This window comes from Varanus komodoensis, unplaced genomic scaffold (genome assembly GCF_004798865.1).
Source record: "Varanus komodoensis strain SLA01 unplaced genomic scaffold, ASM479886v1 scaffold31, whole genome shotgun sequence".
NCBI classification, from domain to species: Eukaryota; Metazoa; Chordata; class Lepidosauria; order Squamata; family Varanidae; genus Varanus; species Varanus komodoensis.
The window spans coordinates 8,989,085-9,010,900 of NW_025335780.1; the positions used below are offsets into that span (position 1 = coordinate 8,989,085).

At 44.4% G+C, this 21,816-nt stretch overlaps 1 protein-coding gene across 4 annotated transcripts in view; it reads left to right on the forward strand.

Annotated features, from left to right (window-relative positions):
* Window positions 1-1,919: 1,919 nt before the first annotated feature.
* The window catches only part of UGGT2 (UDP-glucose glycoprotein glucosyltransferase 2), an 84,862-nt gene continuing 64,965 nt past the window's right edge, over window positions 1,920-21,816 (forward strand). For 2 of the 4 annotated variants that reach the window (XM_044437842.1, XM_044437844.1), the window contains exons 1-6: window positions 4,921-4,989; window positions 8,368-8,498; window positions 10,865-10,977; window positions 13,692-13,866; window positions 18,338-18,434; window positions 18,904-18,976. In XM_044437842.1, coding sequence (XP_044293777.1) covers window positions 8,427-8,498; window positions 10,865-10,977; window positions 13,692-13,866; window positions 18,338-18,434; window positions 18,904-18,976 — 530 coding nt within the window. In that variant the 5' untranslated portion in view covers window positions 4,921-4,989; window positions 8,368-8,426. Of the gene's footprint in view, window positions 2,004-4,906; window positions 4,990-8,367; window positions 8,499-10,864; window positions 10,978-13,691; window positions 13,867-18,337; window positions 18,435-18,903; window positions 18,977-21,816 lie in introns of those variants that run through there. The other 2 variants (XM_044437846.1, XM_044437843.1) reach the window with 2 other exon arrangements.

Below are 21,816 nucleotides of genomic sequence, written 5' to 3' on the forward strand. Positions count from 1 at the left end.
ATTGAAATGATGTTTAAATAAAAAGATCTTTACCTGGCGCCGAAAAACCAGTAACGACGGTGCCAGGCGGACCTCTTTGGGCAGTGAATTCCATAGGCTGGGCGCCACCGCAGAGAAAGCCCTCCTCCGAGTACTTGCTCTCCTAATTTCGTTCATGGAGGGTTCCCGGAGAAGGGACTCTCCCGCAGATCTCAAAGGGCGGTCGGGCATATACGGACGTAAGCGCTCGTTCAGGTAGCCAGGACCCAAGCCATTTAGGGCTTTATAGGTCATCACCAACACCTTGAATTGGGCCCGGGCTTCAATGGGCAGCCAGTGAAGCTGACGGAGGACTGGAGTCATGTGAGCGTAACGCCCCGTCCCCGTCAGCAGCCTGGCAGCTCTATTTTGCACCAATTGAAGTGATGATGATACAAAGCAGACACAAAGCAGCAGAAAGACTACGGATGAGAAAAGAAAGTTGCGGAGGGCAGGTGTCAGGTGAGGTAAACGTTCTAATAAGGATGGCAGTGCAAAAACAACCTGTGTGGAGAGGTGAGAGAAGCGAGGGGAGAAATGAATCTGCAGAGAATTCTGCAGGTAGGCAAACCGATGGAGCAGGGTCAAATAGTAGGTTTCACACGTGGTAAGAGTTGGGGGAAGGGAGTATCTTGTATAAGCAGCTGTCACCAACCACACATCTTGACCTGCAGCCCTCATATTCTCCTTCCATTGGTGATGCTGGCTTGGGCTGATGAGAGTGGTAGTCCAAAACATCTAGGTGCATGCACCAGGTTGGGGAAGGCTGCCCACATAGGACAGTTAAATAATTTTTATTATATATTGGATTTATAGCCTACCTGTTTTTCCTCCTGTGAGCTTCATGGCCAAGAGGGAACTAGAACCTGGATCTTTCAGGTCCCCAGACTAACACTGTCACTACCACACCACACTGGATCGTAACTACAAGATATGTGCATGCTCTGGAAGAGGGTTCAGAGAGACCTGGCCTTGCTCAGCCACCCCTTGAAAAGTATGCACTATTGTTAGCAAGAAGCAGAATCTCCCGAGTACGCTGGAAAAAGTCCAGGACCCTCTGCAGCCATCTGGACCAGGTAGCTGCATGTAAGAATAAAACAATGGCTACTAGTCATGATGGTTATGTATTACCTCAGTATCACTAGTGGTGTACCTCCAAATACCAGTGGCTGGGATGGGGAACATTGGTGCGCATGTCTTGCTGTGAGCTTCCCATGGGCCACAGTGTCAGACTGGAGGCTGGCCAGTTGGTCATTCAGCCTAACCTAACTACAAGGGTGGCTCTCCTGAGGATAAAAGGGGACTAGGTAAGTCGTCTTGGGGTGCTTACAAGGAGGAAAACAGGCAGGCTATAAATGCAATATATAATAATAATTAAACATGTTGGTTGTCCGGATGTTTTCGACTACAACCCCCATCCACCCAAACCAACACGCCCAGCGGCTGGAGAGAGTGAGAGTTGTGGCTGAGGGCAACTGGGGGGCACCAGCACGCTCCTTCGCGGGCCGCAGCCAACCTCGGCGAGGAGACCCGCGAGGAAAGCGCGGGGAGAGCAGCCCGCCCCCGGCGGCCTCCACGAGGGCTCCCCGCACCGCCCCTTTTCCCAGGCCGCGCCTCCTCCTCCAGAGCCTTGCGCGCTCCGCGGCTGCGTTCGCCGCCCTTTGGAGCCTTGCGCACGCCAATCGGAAGCGCGGGCCGCGGATCCCGGGGAGGAGGAGGCGGGCGCCGGAAGCGAGGCAGGGAGGCGATTGGACGGGTGGAGAGCGGGATGGGGCGGTGTCCTCGCTGTGGCCGGAGCCCTGCGTGGCAGCCGCTCGCAGCGCTGCTCGCGGGGGAGAGGCGATGGCGCTGGCCGCGCCGGTCCTGGCGGCCGCGGTGCTCCTGCTCTGCGCCTGCCCGCGCGGCGGCGAGAGCTCCCCGCGCAAGGCGGTGGCTGCTCGGCTGGCGGCGAAATGGCCGGCGACGCCGTTGCTGCTGGAGGCCAGGTGCGTGTGCGAGGACGGGCGCGCGTCCGGGCGCGGGAAGGGTCGGCGCAGGGCGGCAGGGAGCAGAGATCGGGACCCGATGAGCTCTCTGCCCAGGGGGCCTCCGGAGGCAGAGGCCGGCCGCGGGGCTGCGAGCGCTGGCACGGCTCCTTTCCCCCGGATCTGCCCTGGGGAAGCGGGGTGGAGGACTGGATGAAGCAGAAAGCAGAGGGCACGTTAGCGTTCTTGCGAGGTGGGGAACGGCGTGGGTTGAATCTAGACTTATTTGGGGTAGACCTATTGGAACCAGTGGGAATTAACTTAAGTCATGTCTAAGTTAAGTCTCGCTGATTTCCATGCGCCTGCTTTAAATAGGTCTCAGCCCGGATCCATCCCCAGATACAGAAGGGGTTGCGCTGTTCCTTTGAGTGACGAGGGTGAGTTGAGCTCACTCGCTGGACCTGGAGGAGGGATGCGGACTTCTTCAGAGTTTCTGGGAATAACAGACATGATCTGATTTAGAATCACGTGGGCCTCAAAAGCTGAGAACCGCTGCAGTGTAGTAGCTAGGGCAGGACTAGGTAGGGGCGAGTTCAAATCCGCGCTTGCATGGAACATGTAATTGCGAAAATCAGTTTTTTAAAAATCTACATCCAGCAGTTCTGCGAATCTTGTTCCCACACCATGAGATAGCAAAAGTAGTAAACTGTCATATCAGGATGTCATGCACACCGAAATTAGTAACTCAAGAGGTTTGATCCTTATACCACTTCACACTTTTGAACAAGGCTATTTTTTTGTGTACTGTGCAAAAGTGATCCTCCATCTGCTAAGTTTAAAGTGATATTTCCACTGTCCTCGAAGGGAAGAAAATGAATCTGCGTGTCTAAACACTAGTTTGTCCAAGTATTCTCCTATGCCCAAGCAGAAACTGTGCTTGCTATAGCAGTAGTTTTCAATTTGGCATCCTGCCGCCTGTCCTGCTTTCCTCAAAATAGATGCCTTTGAATTCATTCTATGGCTTAGCAATAAATAAACCAGTATCCAGGCTTCTGAGATTATGCTACTGACTGCTTAAAATCTAGTGCTGGTTGAAGACTTTGCCTAGCTTCTTCTGTTGATTGTGCAATCAGTCAAATTTTGACTAGCAAAACTTGAACAACTTAATAAAAAATCGATCAATAACAAAGAAAGATCTAGTTGGCCACTGGGCTGATTTTATGATTATTATTACCTTATGTGTTGAGATGAAACAAGAGAAACTGCTTAGAGACATTGGGCTGGATCAGATTAGTTAGTTAGGCTTTGCTGCTGTTATGTGTTCTCAAGTAATCTCTGACTTAAGGTAACCCTTTGAATGAGTGCCTTCCGACATATCCTGACCTTGACAGCCCTGCTTAGTGCTTGTCAATTCAAGGCCATGGCTTCCTTTATGTAATCAATGAATCTCATATTTGGTTGTCCTCCTTCTTCTACCACTGCCTTTGACGGTCCCTCGCATTATTGTCTTCTCCAGTGAGTGTGCCTTGCCATGATGTTTCCAAAGCACACCACTCCCAGTTTTGTCTTTCCCTACTCCAAAGTTCTGGCTTGATTTGTTCTAGCACCCACTAGTTATGCTTTAGTTGCTTTGAAACAAATAGGACAAATCTAACTTAAATCCCATTGATTTCAATAGGACAAAAACATGACTGACTTTAAACTGGATGGGGATGGTCAACTTATGCCCCGCCAGAGGTTTTGTCTGCAACCCTCACCATCAGCTATGCTGTCTCAGGTGGATGGGAGTTGTACTTCAACCACTCTAGAACCATAAAATCCCATCCCTAATCTGGATCTAATCCAATGTGTGCAAAAATGCACAGCCTTTATCTAATGTATCACAACCCTGCATGGGAAAAAATGAAAGTGATATGAAAATCATTCTTTAAAAATTATCTAATGGTATCTATCTCATTAACATTCTGAATTTAAAAGTATCGACTAAATTATAGGCTTCTTCCATCGTAGAGTACATTCGATATAAATGTTGTACCATCAGATTTCATATGTGCTAAATATGTGGAAGAATGTGGTGACATATCTTGCATGTCCTCTCACACTCAGCTTTCATCTGCTCAGTTTACAGTGCAGTCCAGTCTGCTGAGGTCATGGTGACTGAGCGCCTTTACTGAAATTCTGAGGATAAATAATAGCATTAGATTTGTTCAATCCACCTCAATAATGCACCTGCTAGTACATGTTCTTGGGTGTCTCAAGTGAAGGGTAATTCTAAGCATTTTTACTCCAAACAAATCCCTCTGAGTTCAGTGGGATTTATGCCCCGTAATTATTTAGGATTGCAGCCTTAGCCTTGGTTTCCTGGTGCTGCTAGGAAGATTGGTGCTGTCATCCCATGTAAGTGATTGAGCACTTAATAAAATACGTGCTTGTGGGATCCTGCTCATCTTGGCTACAAGCACAGAATTGTGTCGATTGTTTTGATTCAGAGGACTTACCCTGCCTTGCTCTGTCTTTATTGGTCTCTGACTTAAGCTATTAGGCTGCAACCTACAAATGGTTTGCTGTAATGGCTCTGTTAATCCCAAAGAACTTTCACCACTGTTTAGGTGAGTGGTAGATTGCCCTGAGGGCTGCATGTGCTGATGGCTTGCAGACAGGAGTGATCCTAAGACAAAGAGAATATGTAATTCCTGTGACAGGAAAAGAGCAGTCTGCATGAACATCTCTGGGGAAGGCAAGGCAAGGCAGCATGCAGCTGGCAAGAAAACTTCAGGGGATCACAGTAGAGTCCACTGGGGACTGCATGCAGCCCCTAAGCCATAGGTTGTGTTCCATTGTGATAAACTCGTATGCTTTTTTTCAAAGTGTGTGTCTTTGCTGAACTGCATTAAAAGATTAATTATTGTACATGATTTTAACAGTGAATTCATTGCAGAAGAAAGCAATGAGCAATTCTGGCAGTTTTTGGAAACAGTGAAAGAATTAGCAGTATACAAAAAAGGAGGTAAGTAACTGCTTTTTTAAAAAAAATGTTAGTTTGGAACATCTGGAGGAACAGATATTTCTGGGATTTTTACTGTATAATGTTGTGAATGGCTTGAATGCTTTAAACCCACATGTCACTGTGTAATCTGCTGCCACTGGAACTTCATTTTCATGGTACGTCACATGAAAATAAAGAATGCTTAGATGTCTCCAGGACATGTTAATGCCTGACAGAGTAAATCCAAATGGTGTCGTGCACTCTTAACATCTAAGCACAGGGCCAACATATCACACAAATGAGTGATGTGATAGATGTCATACTGAGAACTCCTTTTCCTAATCCCTCATCCTGCCTCACTTCCTTAGTTGTCAAAGTTTTCTTTTTCCACCCGCAAATTTCAGGTATCAGCATCCTAGAGTCTTGGTGGAGGGGAATGTATCACGGAGGAGGTTGCTGCTGTTGATTTTACAGGCAAGCTTTGGCCACACCACAATTCTGTGGAGGCTTCCTACTACTTCCCCGATGACGCACATTTAGGTTCTGTAGAGCTATGCAGGTCTTTTTGTACTTTCAGCATCTCCTAGCAGGGAAATGTGACTCTCAACAGATCCAAGGGGGCATTCAGGGACAATCAAAGCAAGGAAGTGTCGGCCTGGATGGTAGGAGAGCTGCTCTGGATTGGACAATACTTTAAACAGCCTGTTGTCCTTTTAACTGGACTAATAGGGTTTGTAAAATTATGTTGTCATCATGTCCTACAAACTTTGAGTTTAGCAGGGGCTTCTTGGTGCTTGAGCAATTGTTGTGGTGTTCTGCAAGAAAAGCAAGGGGGTGGAATGAACATAAACAGATAGCACAAACATTAAAATAAAAGAGAGAGAATGGGAGAAAGCCATATTGCCTTCTTTTTGGCTCCTTTGATGCTTGTCAATTTGAGGGTTGAACAGGGAACTCATCAGATGCTAAGGGCTGCATCCATGAGGAAGCTTCTCCTTCAGACAGGAAGTTGTGTTTTCTTTCCTCTTTGTTCTGCATTTCAGAAGAGGTGATCAGAAGCTTTCAGCGCTAACTGCAAATACGCCGCATTTCCCTGTTCCCTCTGCGCTTGGGGGAAAATGGTTTGTTTATATTTCCTGAGAACAAACAGGTGTTGGCTTGTTCACTAAAGGCACCATTCCATGCATATTTTGATGGGGAAAAATTCTTACGTGGCAATCCCTAGCCAGCCACACCCTTTCCATCTAAACAGGAAAAGAATTGTGTCCTGGGTGGATTTGAAACTAACCACAGTTTTCTGAGTACTGACATATGGGAGACCTATCTCCGCTTATAACACTGACACAATAGCTTCCCATCTCCTCTTCACAGCTTCAAAAAAGGAGGGGAAAGAAGGGCACATGGAGGCTTGTTCAAATAAGAGACCGTGGTTTGTTGTTACTTCTGAATTGGGCCATTCTTTGTAGGCAAAATTAAGGATAATATTTCAGTTTAGGGTTGATACTTTTTAATGTGCTTTGTGTTAAACTCCCCAGAGAGCCCAGTGGGTTATGGGATGGTATTGAAGTATAATAAATTGATAAATACATAAAACTGCAACATGAAACTTCAACTATTACACAGCACAGCCTTCAGAGTACAACACTGTCTGAGTCCAAGGAATATGGGTTGTGTGAATAGATATGCAAACTAAATGTATCTGTTCTGACCAGCAGATATGCCTGGAATGTGAAAAGAATGGACCCATTCCCTGCTTAATTTCTGTGAGCTGTGGTGCTTTTTCCAGGCTCTGGGAAAAAGAGAGGAATTGTGTGGGGAAAAATAAGGATATGTAAATACATCCCAAATTATTCACTTAGACCTTGAATTAAAGCAAAGTCTATTTTACTTCCAATTTGTCCAGGGTTTAGAATGTGCAACAACTGTTCCTTTATTTTTTTCTTTTAGATGTTTAAACCCCTTTCTCAATTCGAATTCTCATGGGGGCTTTCATGGAAAAAGAATAAAATGCCATTACACCTTGCATTCCCCCACCCCCCTCTTACACACTGCATTCTTCTGGTGGGTGCTCTTTGCAAAACCACTATTCTCATTCCATCGCTGTGGTTTTTCCCATTGCTTTTCTTGCCTCTCTGACTGCTGGCAGTCAAGGGGTCAGTGCAGTTGTTTCTTGTGTGATCCTTTTCCCGTTCGCCTTCCAGAACTGCAGATCCATTCACTGTCTGAGGGCAGAGAAGGAGCGAGGGCAGCGATAGTCATCATGTTCCAAAATATCGAGTACATGTAGTCTCCAGGGGGTTTGCTCCATTGGTCTATTGCAGCAAAAACAGCAAAGACGACCCCTTAAGATGACACATGCATCCTTGGCACAGGTTTCCATAGACGGTAGTTCATTCGAATGGCTGCTCAGTCTGAATATTCCATGCACAAAAGCAACAACTGTGTTGTTATGAGGGCGGTGTTGTCTTTTAAATTTTTAATCCTTAAGGATTTGCCCAGGTGTTCAGTCAGCATTGGAGCCCTAATTGCTATTTGTTAAAAGAAAATGATATATGTAATCACTTGCTTCAAAAACAGCCTGTGCTCTCGCTGTTGTTTATTCACGCTCCTAGTTACTCCGTGTCTTTCTCTTGCACACCACTGTTGACATGCAGTTTCCCCTTTGCCTTTCCATCAGCACAACATTTATTCCTTTTTTTTAGTTCACAGCACACCAGGCATTTGCTTTAGTCTATGCCACCCTTCACTGGGTAAAATGATTCATGTTAATATAAAGTAATACATTATTCCGCTTCAAACCTCTTCACTACTCCAGGTTGAAAGAAGCAATCAGTGTACACCTAGAAACATGATTTTCTAAGAAATTCTTCTTCATGCGGTCCTTTTTGAGACAGCAGCTGTTTATTGTATTTGGGGTATTTCTGGGCCATCCAACACACAGAGTCTCTGGACGGCTCACAACGAAAAGCTGCTCAGATTCTCTGCTGCCCCATCAAAAGCACCAGTGGTGTTGTTAAGGCCATTGCAGCCATGGCGTTTCGTCAGCCCTTGCTCCTCTGGTGCTGCCCACCAGGGCTATTCTGCTGTAGGGCCGATGTTTAAAAGTTAAAAATCAAAATGAAAAAAATAAATTAAAAACCCATAAATATCTGCCTTTGTGGGAATAATACTTAACAGGGCATTCTATATTTGAATTGTAAAATCCCAGCCTGAGGAGTTGCATTTGTATTATTCTGAAAACTTATTTTTATTATTAGCAACTCATCAAAATGTTATTTCTTTCTTTCCTCTAGGGTCTTTCGGAAATGAACGCACAATTTTATATTGCCTTAATTTGCTGATGTTTGGGGTCAGATATTAACATCTCCCTTGTATTTCTTTTCTTCTTTTTTTGTACAGCTTCAGATCATTCTTATTACAACTTAATCTTGAAGAAAGCTGGGCAGTTCCTCACAAATATGCAGATTAACCTTTTGAAATTTTCACTTTCCTTACGAGCGTATTCCCCAACTGTTCAGATGTTTCAGCAGGTGTGTACAGTTGGCTGATGCCTGCTAGGAATCTTGGCATGGCTACAGTTCCCAAACGACTAGGCAGCTGCTTGATGGCAATCCCCAGGGAGAGTTTTCACACTTGGTACTCATGATGATGGTCTTCATTCCACCAGCCATTCTTCTGGGGAAGCCTTTCAAGTGGATTTGAAGGCTTGCTTGGTGCTACTGCAAACTTCCCTTCCAACCGGTTTTGCAGTAGCACGGTCTCTTGCTTGCTTAGCAAGCCACCGTGCCTAAATAGGGCTTGCTGAGCAGAGGAAAGCCCCATGGGAAGCAGTTCAGAGTGTCTTCCACATAGTGGCTGTGTTGTAAGCCCCAGCCTTGCGTCTGGAACAGTGCTGATGACTTTTAGCAGGATGCCTGTGGAGGCAAACGCTTCATACGATACCCAACCACAGGGCTGTATCCAGTGTGTGCTCCATGTCAGGTTTCACACAGGCCTCTCACTACAGGCAGAGCTAGTGAGCCATCCAGGACACATTCTGTGCTTGGTACGCTCCACTGTGGGTGCATCTTTACCAGTCCTGTTGCACCGGCAGGATCTACTGCTGCCGTAGCAACAGCGAGGGCTTCCTAAAGCAGCCCCGTAAATGTATGGAAATACTCATCTCTGGCAGGTCAGTGGATCAAATATTCTGTGAGCTCCGTGGCCCTGCTGTGTTCTGGCAATGAGAGCTTCCAGGCATCACTAGCTTCCCAGTGTCAGCCTTCCCTAGCCTGGTGCCCTTCTGCTGTTTTGGACCACAGCTCCAGATGGTACCACAATGGTCACGGATGCTGGGTGTTCTATTTCAAGACATTTGGAAAAGGTTTGAATCTTTTCCAGCTTGCAAAAGGTTGTCATATGTTATAAGAAACCCAGAATTTCTCAGTTCACCTGTTAGTTTCTACGCGTTGTGAAAGGGCCGATAAAGAGGCAGTGTGGAGCAGTGTGGAGTGTGGTGACTTCTCTAAGGGGTGGTTTTTGCACAGACACTCCAGCAGCCTATTAAGGTTAAATATTTTTTTAATCATTAAAACCAATCCATGCATTCGAGCCTCTGCTGTTACTGAGAACAATAAACAGAGAATGCAACTAATATACCCAAATAGTACTCTGGTTGAATTTCTCTTACATTTATGTGCATCATTGTTCATTTGGAGTTCAATTGGTCAAATGTTAAATGTTTTCCCTACCCTGCTTTGCAGAACTCAGGGGTTCCCATTTTAAGAAGCTTTTTAAAAACCATGAGTGAGAAATTGGCGCTATGTGCATCTGCAATTGATCGCCACTCCCAAATTTCCTTGCATTGGTCTAGAATCAAAGAAGTACAAGTGAACAGAAAACAGCTGTAATTCCAGAAACAGTTGTGCTAGTGTGTGGAAAGGAAAGGTGTAGCCCTTCAAATGTTTTTGGATCCCAGCTCCCAGCATCCTTTACCATTGGCCATGGTGGCTAGGATTGGTAGTACGATATGCTTTCTCCACTCCTGCAGTAGTGGAAGAGTTTCTATAGCACTGTAATGCATAGTGCAGCAATTCTAAGGTCCTTACACAGGTCGGTTTCAATTTTCTCACTGTGATGGAAAGGCCAGAATTGCCCTTCTGTGAACAGTTGACAATAATCTGCTTATGGAAGGGCACTTTTGGTTCTATCTTTTTGACTTGCTTCAGATATGACAGGAGCCTATGGTTTCCTGTAGTGAAAATGAGGAATGAACACTTTCTTTCTCCTTCCTCCTCTTTTGGGTGCATAAAGAAGAAAGCATCCACTGCTAGACAGTTTCCATTCTGTCCCCCACCACCCTCTGTTCAAGAACAATGAACAGCTGTCTAGTTCTGAACTGAGCATGCTTTGGTCTGGATAGGGTTAAACAGCTCATCAGCTGCAAACTTGCACTAACATGGAAAAAGGAAACTGCTTTCCATTGGTGTTGATCCCAAAATGGAGACAGATCTTGGTCGAATTAAAAGAAGCACTTACTTGCAACTGGATGCATGTGGTAAATGCAGGGGCTCAAAAGCAGTCTGCTTTTGCCACTTAGAAATTCTATCATGCTCAGGTGAGCAAAGCTTCTTCAAAAGCTTGCACACAAATGGTACCTCCGCTCTTTTGCTGAGGCCTTCAAAAAGCGGTACCTTGCAAAGATCCAAACCAATGGTGGTGGATGGAATCCCGAGAAAACGATACACTATTACTCCCGGGGTCCTGATCTTTTCATTATTTTCTCCTCACATACTTGGAACTTAGATATACAATGTGGTAGTGGCTGATGAGCTATTTTAATCAAAAGAAGGTACATTACTTTTACGATGAAATGCAATTACACCAGCTGCGTTGAGTGTAATTGTTGAAATATTAGATTGCAGCTGATGAGCCTTCCCCGAAAGGTTGCAGCGCATTTGTGGTTATCCATGGGAAGAGCACCTGCAAGGCTGATGAAATTAAGAAGCTTCTGAAGAAGGCCGCTGAAAGGTAAACGTGATAAGCTATTTAAATGGTCTAGTTTTGCTAGACAGAACAACAGATTTCGATAAAATAAAACCTTAAAACATGCAGCTTTGCTTTTCCTGTGTAAACATGGGTTTCAAACTCAACAGTGCATATCAGATATGTCATGTTTAGTTTGAGGAGTCTAAATCAAGATTCTGTAGCCTTGTGACTTACGTCTGAATCAATTCCTGACCCTGTTGTTTAGCTGAAGAACATCCTATTTAGCTCACGAACATCCATCATTCATTTGGGTTATATCCAAGAATAGTTCAACTTAAAGTAGACTCACTGAAATCAATGGGACTTAAGTTCTATTCATTTCAATGAGTTTACTCTAAGAAGGACTTTGGACACAGCCTTTTTCGGTTGCCTCATGTGCCTTTTAAAATCATTTTAGTCTAAAATGGAAGCAACCAACTTCTATGCTAGTTTCCATCTTTTATGCTGAAGACATTCCTTGCTCATCACAGGTGAGTTGGGAACTCCTGTTTACAAGGCTGGCTCTGGAAATGTTTTCATTTCAGACCAGGTTCGAAGTGGTGCCATGGGTCCTTCTTTGCCATTTCTACTCCATCTTACATTCTGATGCTGCTGTCCACATCTGGATAGATTGGCCTCTGTGGATGTTCACTGGCTCCACATGCATTAAAAAATTCCAGCAATATCCACAGCACTGCCTGGAGTTGTCTCATCAGTGATTTGTTCTTTAGAATAAAGCTGGTTGCACTTTCCACATAAAGTGGGTGTAGATCAAATACTATGCAAACTTTGGTCTTTAACACAAAATCAGAGTGCCATCAGTTTTACTTCCAGTTCACCAAGGAAATTTGAGGCGCTTCAGTCAAACCAAGCAGGACTAAATACTTTCTGACTCCCTATTTCGCTTGGTTTCATTTCTTGCCTTTCTGTACTACCCAGTAGCTGGAGATCCTTGGGTGGTTTAAAGAGATTTAAACCTTAAAATATGGTATAAAAGCTACATACATATCAAGATAAAACACAGAGGGGTACACACATATATCTGAAAGGGATTTTAAACAACCGACACCAACAAAACTCAAGACCTGATACAGAACCTCATCATATACTGCTAGACATCTGAGAAAAGAAGGTCTTAGCCTGGCAGCAAAAATATAACCATGTTGATGATTGGTGAGTTTTGTTGGGAAAATCATCCCATAATTGTGAGACCAGCACCAAGAAGGCTTCCCTCGTTGTCACCTACTAAAGTCTCCTTCAAAAGAGGCTTTATAAGAGTCCATGCATCTATAGGCTCTCTTTCTCTCTCTGTCTCTCATACCCCTCATGTGCATGCATTCCCACACCCTCAGTCTATACTGGTGCCTGGTTTTCTCCATTCTTGTAACATTTGCAGGGTACCCAAAGGATTGGACATCAGTTTTCAGCCCGTCTAATCTCAGCAGTTTGGCCTTTTGTCCCATCCCAGGATTTTCCAATTTGGGCAGAGGGTAGCTCAGGATTTGTGGTAGATGAGCAAGGTTTCTGATTCCCAGTGTCTTAACAATGGCAACAACAGAAAACCTTCCCCTCGCCCCATACATTAGGATGCTGAAAAAGAATGAAGTGCATTTTGGTGTAACAGTTGGTGTAAGTTGTGTTGTGATCACAAATTGCTGGGCTGAACATAGGCCCGGAGGTGCCCTGTTACCTAATTCTTAGTGTGTGTCTGCTTGCCTGCCGGAACTTCTGTTTTATACCTGGCTCTCTTTGGTGGATATCAGAGTTCTAGAGATACGCATGTATTCTGCAGACCAGAAGTCTGACCATCCTCTGCACAGTTGATCAGGACTGTCGTGGACTGAAAGCAGCTGCAGGGCAAAATTTCTCTGGCTAATCCTCATTACGTCTCAAGGGCAATGGCATCTCCTTTCTCTTCAATTTTCTTGATAGGATGGAAGCATTGTGCACTTCCTAGCAAAATGTGGAAATCTTAGTGCGATAGGAATGCCTAAAAAGTGAGCACTCACAATGTCAGGCTAATAGAACATGCTGTTTGAAAATGGGGGAGAGATGAGAGGCTATTCAGTGTATCAAGTGAACACATTCTTCTTCCTAGTACACACAGCTTAGGCTCCAGTCTTATGGAAGCAAGTTCCATGGAAACGAGTGGGAGTCGCTTTGGAATAACACAGAAGGAGCTTTGGGTAGGGTGGATCTTCCTATAGTTTTGTGATTTGTGAGAGTACTGCTCCTCCAGCGTAGGACCAGTAAACCAAGCCTGAATCCAGCTGGGATGTGGACAACCCGTGTCATCTTTGGTGTCTGCATTGCGTATTGGCCAATGGCTCTCACAACCAGTACTTGATAAATGTCTGCATGTTACAGGATAATTTGAATATAATAGCTTCAGTGCTTTGTGCTTGCTGCTGCGTGGCTTGTATCTTTGTCTTGGTAAAATTGTCCTGTGATGGATGCAGTTTTTCATCTTTAACTTGAAATAGGATTTCACCTTGCTCTGCAACCAGTTATAGCAATTATGATGTCTTTTTACTGTCTCAGGCTGCAGTCCTGTATCTACTTAACTAGGAGTAAGACTAGTTTAATTTACTGGGATTTACTTATGAGTAGATATCCCTAGATTGTCCTTGTATATGCTTTGTTCATTGTTCTTTTCTGACACTATCATTCTAGCATTGCCTGTGTTAAGCTGAAAAGTTATTTTTTCTTAATCCAAGGCCCAAGCCATATCTGTTCAAAGGCGATCATAAATTTCCCACGCTCAATGAAACTGTCCCAGTAGTGATCCTTTATGCTGAAATGGGTACAAAAGACTTCGCCACATTTCATGAAGTTTTGTCTGAAAAAGCACGAAAGGAGGAGATAGTTTACATTCTCCGACATTTTGTCCAGGTAGGTACACATGGAAGTGAAATAACTAAACTCTAATTTAAATAAAGGGTCTTTTCCCCCATTTCCCAATATGCCTCAGTTGTTTGTATTCAAAGCATATTGACCATGTTTTACCAGAAACAGAGGACCAGAGTAGAAGGATCACATGACCCCCCCCCCCCGGCAGTAAATCAATCCGCCAAGAAATTGTTTTATACATTTATTCAGTACGTGGAAGGGTTTTGTATGTATTACCCTTACATGTGCTTCCTGGTTAACCATTGTGAATACTAATCAGGATCGCTCTTGAAACCAGAGTTTGAAACCAGGATTTAAAGTGAGCTTGCAAATCCTGCTTTTGAAGGGATCTGATTAGCATTTGCCATGTTCAGTCTAATGCATGTGTAACACTACACCATGATGAGAAGAAACCATGAAAGAAAGGGGCAGTTTCTGAAGTGAGGGAAGTGTGCTGCTCTCTAATATGCCTCTAATTCTGACCGATGGGTAGAGAATTCCAGACATTACATCCATTCTAGGCTGATCTCTGTGGAGAAATGGGAGATTTTTTGCTGCCTGTTACCAAAATAAACTGAGTTAAATTTAGACATCCAGAATTGTTTATAGACCTTACATGGTATCAGACTTATAGCCAGAAATATTGTGTTGATATGGAAGTTAAATACATACCTCTGGGTACAAGATAAGTCATCTCAGAAATCTAAATACAGATGACATCATACATTTGAAGCTACTTACAGTAAATTTCATTACATTTTAAAGAAAATCTAAAAAACACTTAAACATCTACCAGTTTTGAACAGTTTATTTCTTATTTCTCAAGAATAGAGAGTTTAATTTTTCCCTGTATGGGTTGTACCCAATATTAGCCCTACTTAGAATAGACACATTGAAATGAATGGGGCTTAAGTTTGTTAGTACTGAATGCCAGCTTCCCATTGTGCTAGCATTGGGTCCCATGAGTGTGGGGAAAGAATTGCATATTTCCCTTTATCTCATTAAATAAAAGGGCTACAACCCTTTTTATAATTACATTTTAATCTTTAAAATAAGCGAAATGTTTGGTAAAGGGAACTGAGATTATGATTTTATTTTATGTATTAGAATATGTCTAAGTAGTGTTTCAGGAAAGAATGATACCTAATTTGTTAACCCAACTATGGATGCTGCCCTGTTTGTGTGCAGCCTTTCTTTCCAAAGCTTTCCATTGTTGTTACCAACTGAGCTGGCATGGAGAAGAAAAAGATAGAGGAAGGGAAGAGTATGTTCTCTTTTTGGTTCCTCCCTTCCCTTCCCTTCCCTTCCCTTCCCTTCCCTTCCCTTCCCTCACAGCCCTGCACCCCTTAATCTGCCATACATATGGCATTATCAAGGGGATGCAGGTGCCACAGTGGTTTAAACTGCTGTGCTGCTGGGCTGGTTGATCGAAAGGTCGCCAGTTTGAATCTGCACAATGGGGTGAGTTCCTCTTGCTCTGTCCCAGCTCCTGCCAGCCTTGCAGTTTTGCATGCAAATGCAAGTGGATAAAAAGGTACCACTTCGGTGGGCAGGTAACAGCGTTCCGTGCACTTCGGAGTTTAGCCAGGCCGGCCACATGACCACGGAGACTGTCTGTGGACAAACGCTGGCTCCCTTGGCTAGGAAATGGAGATGAGCACCACCCCCTAGAGTCAGGCATGACTGGACTTAATGTCAAGGGGAAACCTTTACGTTTATGGCATTATCATTTTCTGAAAAAGTGTATTACACCGCCATTTGTGGTTCACAAAAGCACTGCATAATTGATGCTAATTTTTTTGATCCTAAGATAAATGTGATATCCAAGAAATGCTATTCACATGTAATCAGTGCTTAATCAACATAAGGGCGTGTAGTATTCCAGAAAACCAGCTTCTCTTTTCCTGTTGTTAAGTAGCTGGTGATCTACGGTACAGTTCTCAGACTCTTGATACGGAGGGATATTCATACCTTTGCTCTAAATGAAAGAGAGCCATTTCTCCCAGTGACCTTCCCTAAAGCAATGGGCAAGCATTCTTGCAATTGAACAGGCAATATTCACTGGGATGGCCTGACATAACAAGCCATTGTAGGTGGTTACCCATGATGGATTGTTATGTTGTGTGAACCTGGACGGTATATATAGAAATAACCAGCTTTTAATTAATTTTCTTTAGAAGTTTTTTTCTAAGGAAAAACTAATTTTCTGTAGAGGTTTTTGCCTTGTATCATCAAGATCTCACTCTACATGCATATATTCATGTGGTTAAAAATATAAAAGATGCTCCAAGTTAATGCTAAATTAATTAGGCCCTAGCATTCATTTATGAGGGTGGGACACATGAGTGTGACGTGCGGTGCTCTTTCATCTTGTGAGTGAAGTCGCTTAGGCTGACCATGAAAATTTTCTGGGGCTGTCCCCCAGGATGGGTCAGATCTGGACTCTGCCACAATTGGAGAAGACTTACTGGAATTCACGCAAGTGTGTCATAAGTCACTGAGATCTCACTCATTTCAATGAATCTGTCCTTCATATGATGAAATATGGATCCAGTCCGAGTGTGGATAACACAGATTGATGCCTACAGTGTCCAGACATGCAAACTCAAAAGTAGTTTAATGTTTACACCTTTAAACCAATAGTCTGGGGTCTGATCTGAAGACACATAAGGCAACCACCATGTTGAAGCTAAGCAGGTCCGGGGCTGGGCTGGGCTTGGACGGGAGACCACCTGGGAACCGCATGTGGCCACCATGAGTTCCACAATGGGAAGAAAGCAATCAGAAGAAACTGATTATCTGGACCCATTTCTGTCCGGCTTCAGACCCGGGTACGGTACTGAATCTGCCTTGGTTGCCCTGTACGATGACCTGTGCAGGGAGAAGGACAGGGGGAGTGCGTCCCTGTTGGTTCTCCTGGACCTCTCAGCAGCTTTCGATACCATCGACCATGGTATCTTGGATAGGCTAGTGGGATTGGGAGTTGGAGGCTCTGCTTTGCAGTGGTTCCGCTCCTATCTCAGTGGCCAATTCCAGAAGGTGGTGCTGGGGGACTATGACCCTGCGCCATGGCAGTTATGCCATGGAGTTCCGCAGGGGTCCATTTTGTCCCCCTTGCTATTTAACATCTACATGAAACCGCTGGGAGAGGTCATCAAGAGGTGTGGGCTGCGGAATCATCAGTACGCTGATGATACCCAGCTCTACCTCTCGTTTTCAACCAATCCAGGTGAGGCAGTGGCTGTGCTGAACTGGTGCCTGGCCGAGGTAATGGGCTGGATGAGGGCCAATAAACTGAAGCTCAATCCAGACAAGACGGAAGTCCTGTTGGTGGGTGGTTCGGGCTTTGGGGTGGGGGACTTGGGCCTTGTCCTAAAAGGAGTTGCACTCCCTCTGAGGGACAGGGTTCTCAGCTTAGGAGTGCTCCTCGACCCTGAGCTGTCTCTAGAAGCTCAGGTGACGGCGGTGGCGAGGAGCACCTTCAGTTTCGGCTGATCCATCAGCTGCATCCCTATCTGGAGAACGACTGCCTGGCAACATTGACCCACGCGTTGGTAACTTCCCGACTAGATTTCTATAACGCGCTCTACGTGGGGCTACCCTTGAAGATGGTCCGGATACTTCAATTGGTGCAAAATAGAGCTGCCAGGTTGCTGACGGGGACTGGGCGTTGTTCTCATATAACTCCAGTTCTCCGTCAGCTTCACTGGCTCCCTATTGAAGTCCGGGCCCAATTCAAGGTGTTGGTTATGACCTATAAAGCCCTCAACAGCTTGGGCCCTGGATATCTAAAGGAACGTCTGCGTCCATATATGCCCGCCTGCCCCCTTCTCCAGAAACCCTCCGTGTAGGATATTAGGAGGGTGAGTACCCGAAGGAGGGCCTTTTCTGCAGTGGCACCCCATCTATGGAATGCGCTCCCCAGAAAGGTCCGCCTGGCGCCGTCATTATTTGCTTTTCGGCACCAGGCGAAGACCTTTTTATTTAAAAGTTATTTTAACTGTTTATTATTATTGTATTTATAGATTTTAATATATATAGCTGAGATGGTCCCAGTTTTTAAATTATTGATTGCATTTTTATGTTTATTTTGGATGTTGTGAGCCGCCCCGAGGCTTTGTTGCAATGGGGGTGGCATAGAAATGTTTTAAATAAATAAATAAATAAATAAATAAATAAATTAAAGCGGGGTATAATAATTAAATAATAAATAGGAATAGAGGATACTAATTTAGACAGTGGCTACTTGTGGTTGGGAACAGAATAATCAGTACAAAAGTTTTGTTCTAATTAAATGTTGACTACAGTTTAGGTTTCACTTATGAAGTCCTTGTCTTACGCATGTTTACTCAGGGCTCCAGCTGATTGTTATGAAACTCCCTCTGAAGTAAACCTAATTTTAGATGTTATTAAGAAATGGGTGGCTCTTAACACTCCTGTTTTACTTTCTTTTCAAAATTATGTGTTCAACCAGAAACCCATCTCCAAGAAGATGTATTTGTCTGGATATGGTGTGGAACTTGCAATAAAGAGTACAGAGTACAAAGCGGTGGATGACTTTCAGGCAGAAGGTACATTTTTCTCCTGTGTGTAGCGTTGCTGTAGACATTATTATCACAAAATATTTGGCAGTGTCTAGAATTTTGAAGGCAGTAATCTTCTGCATAGCCCCAGTGAAGTTAATGGAAAATGTCTTATTGGGTCAGTAATTCACCCATTATTTGTTTTCCTGACACACACCATTGGTTGTGATTGCATTTTGTGGGATATGGCAAAAGTAGCCACGGGCATTGAGAATCAATACAGAAATATACATCTGTAATTTTTTGTAGGTGGGAGCCTTTACTGAATGGAAAATACCTATTTACTAGCTCTACAGCAAACATGATCTTCCTCCTCTGTCATCTATTTGAGGGCTTGTCTAATTTCTTTTTTCTCATTTTAGGAAATATGTTAGGTTCTTTGATAGAAAAATTTGTCATTGTAATAACTTCTACAGAGTGAACATATTGTCATATTTTGTTCATATGCCATGTTTAGCTAAAAGAAATACAACGGAGGAAGATGTTGATGAGGAAAGTGAGGTCCAAGGATTTCTCTTTGACACATTAAAGTGAGTTGATAATTATAATTTCATACTTACATGGATTGCTTTATAAATTTGCATTTAATGCCTAGAAGAAATCTACTGCAAAATCAGCTTATGAATAGTTACACATGCCTTAAGCTATATAATAAATTTATGGAAATGTTAGTTTTGACAAGTACTGTTTTAAGATTAGGTTTCTGTTGCAGAATGGTTGCAAACAGAATTTCTTCCTGTGTAAATTTTAGAAGTGACCTTTAAAAAAGCAGTGGGGTAGGGGGCATTTTGTTTGGGCTATTTCTAAGTAACTCTGTGACTGGTTGTTTTCAGAAGGCTCTTTTATTTTCAGTGAGAGGACTGTGTGTTTTGTTACTCCCAGCTTCTATCTCTCATTTTTGGTAACTGGGTTTATTTCTATATGAAACTTCATTAAAACCAAATTACAGGAACCAATATTTATGTAGATTATAACCATTATTATTTATTATATTTATATCCCACTGTTGCTCCTTTCAAGGAACTCAAAGTAGCATACATAATTCTCTTCCCCTCCATTTTATCCTCACAACAACCTGTGAGGTAGGTTAGTCAGAGAGTCAGTGACTGGCCCAAAGTCACTCAGTGGGGACTAGAACCCGGCTTTCCCAGGTCCCAGTACAACACTGATCTCTGCACTACTCTGTCTCTTAGTATATCATGGAGGGCAGCTACTTTTGGTCTCTGGTGAGATTTACCCCTCTTGGACCAAGTTCATGGGCTGGATGATATGAGGCGATAAGCAGCTCACACCAGAAGTCCAGTCTCCGCCACAGTATCATCTCTCTCTCCATCTGTGTTAATTCTCTGCAAAGAGAGAAGCATGAAGTTGGATGCCTCTCTCTGCACAGCCAAGGAACTTGCAGGAGCTGGATCATATCGCTTCTTCCCGTGCTGCTTGTACCCCGGGACCCAAGCATCTCAGGAAGCAATAGAGGGGGGTCCCTACCATACCACCTCCTCTGATTAGAGATAGCCAAGGGGATCTCATTTGCACCACTCACCCTCCGGGGATGTACCACTTGCAGAGGCTTGGAGGGGGCAACCTTTGGTATCTGTGGAGTGTGCGCCACCCTCTATGGACCCCAGTGGAGGCCAGAAGTTCTCAGCTGGTCCGTATTGTGTCCAGCCAGCTGAGAGTCACACAGGCTCCAGTCTGGCTCCTGGTGGCTCTGATCGAGTGTGGTGTAAAGATGTGAGCTCACTGAGTTCGTAGGCTCTTTATTGCGATGACTTCTCTTGTATGTTGTGTAAAGGCGAACACTGCTACTAACTGTCTTCTTCAAGCGATTTTTGAGGGAGAACTTGCATTTCTCCTTGCCCCTCTTTCCTCCAAATTGATGCCCCCCCCCCATTAATGTGTTTCTGATTTTGTGGAGGCCACGGTGCCAAGAGCGCTTTAAAGAATGACTAGATTTCCAGGCAAGGATTTGATGGCGTGCTTGTTCCCTATGTTGACACCATTTCGAAAGAAATATTCGAGACTTTCTGCTCTCCTGTAGTGAAATAGAGGGTGCACACCAACACAATCAAAAGAGATGAATAAAACTAATGAGTAAATATACTGGGATTAACCCCCCAAAGTAGGCTGAAAATGTTCTAGCATCTCAAGTTTGGTCATTCCTCGGGGAGGGGATCAAGCAACATCTGAACACCCCCAGCAGGTCCTCTCTGGTTTGTCTTTGTATGGGTTGGGCCCTCAAGATGCGGCACTGTGATGGCTAATTTCTGTGGGGGATTTCTTCCGCTCTCCCACCTGGTGGATGCTGCAACCAGTCCCAGCATCACAGGGCAATCCTAACCACATCTCCCGAAGGCTGGCTAAGGGAGTCAGGAACGAACAGAGGAGTAACCTGCTGCCCCAGAATTTCCTTGGAAAGCCCTGTAGGCGAAGGAGCCGAACTGATGGTCTTCCTGCTGGAAGCTGCGACTACATCAAAGCGTTCTAGAGGAGGGTTGGAGGTGGCCTTGGGGTCTTTGGGGCCCTCCGACCCCTCACTCGCCCACTGTGCATGTGCCCAGAGCAAGTCATGTTTTTCCACCTCTGAGAACTTGCCCAGCGGTAAAGCACATGCTTTTCATTCAGGTAAAATGCGCCAGGTAAAATGGAATACCCTCCTTCCTGAAATCCTGAAGAGGCCACACTGCTGGGCTAGATGGACCAGTGTTCTGAAGCTGTACTAAGCAGCTTTTTTATTTATTAGATTTATATCACACTCTTTTGCCTTTCAAGGACCTCAAGGCAGCTTATATGACTCTTTCCCTCCTCCCAGTCTTACTCTCATACCAACAATCTAGGGAAGTGGGTTGGGTTGAGAGCCTGAGACTGGCCCAAAGTCACCCAGTGAGCTCCGTGGCTGAGCGGAGCCATCAAGAGCCCAGATCACTTGAGTCCCAGTCCCATGCTCTTACCACTACACCATGCTGCCTTCCAGCGTCCCTGCCACTGAAATCCAATGGCAGAGAGGTTAATGGGGGAAAAACTCTGCAGCACCTCTAGCTGTGGCTGGAGTGAGTCAGGTGGTCGTTTGAATTAATCGACCCACCACTGACCTTGCCTTGGCTCAGCCCTCTTCATCCTGTTTAGGACCGTTCTGAAAAAAACAAACACTAAGGCAAGGATCCTCAAAGGCCTACAACAGGTTTAACAGCCTGATACCCTGAGTACAGACATTTTGGGTAATGAGTCATCCACCGCCACCTTTCGTAGTTTCCTCTGATCATAGTGATTAATAAAGTAATTATAAATGTAATCTGTGTCAACATGTGTATTGCTTTAATCATATATGTTGGCATAGTTGATAATGATGGTCAATGGTAGCCACTAACCA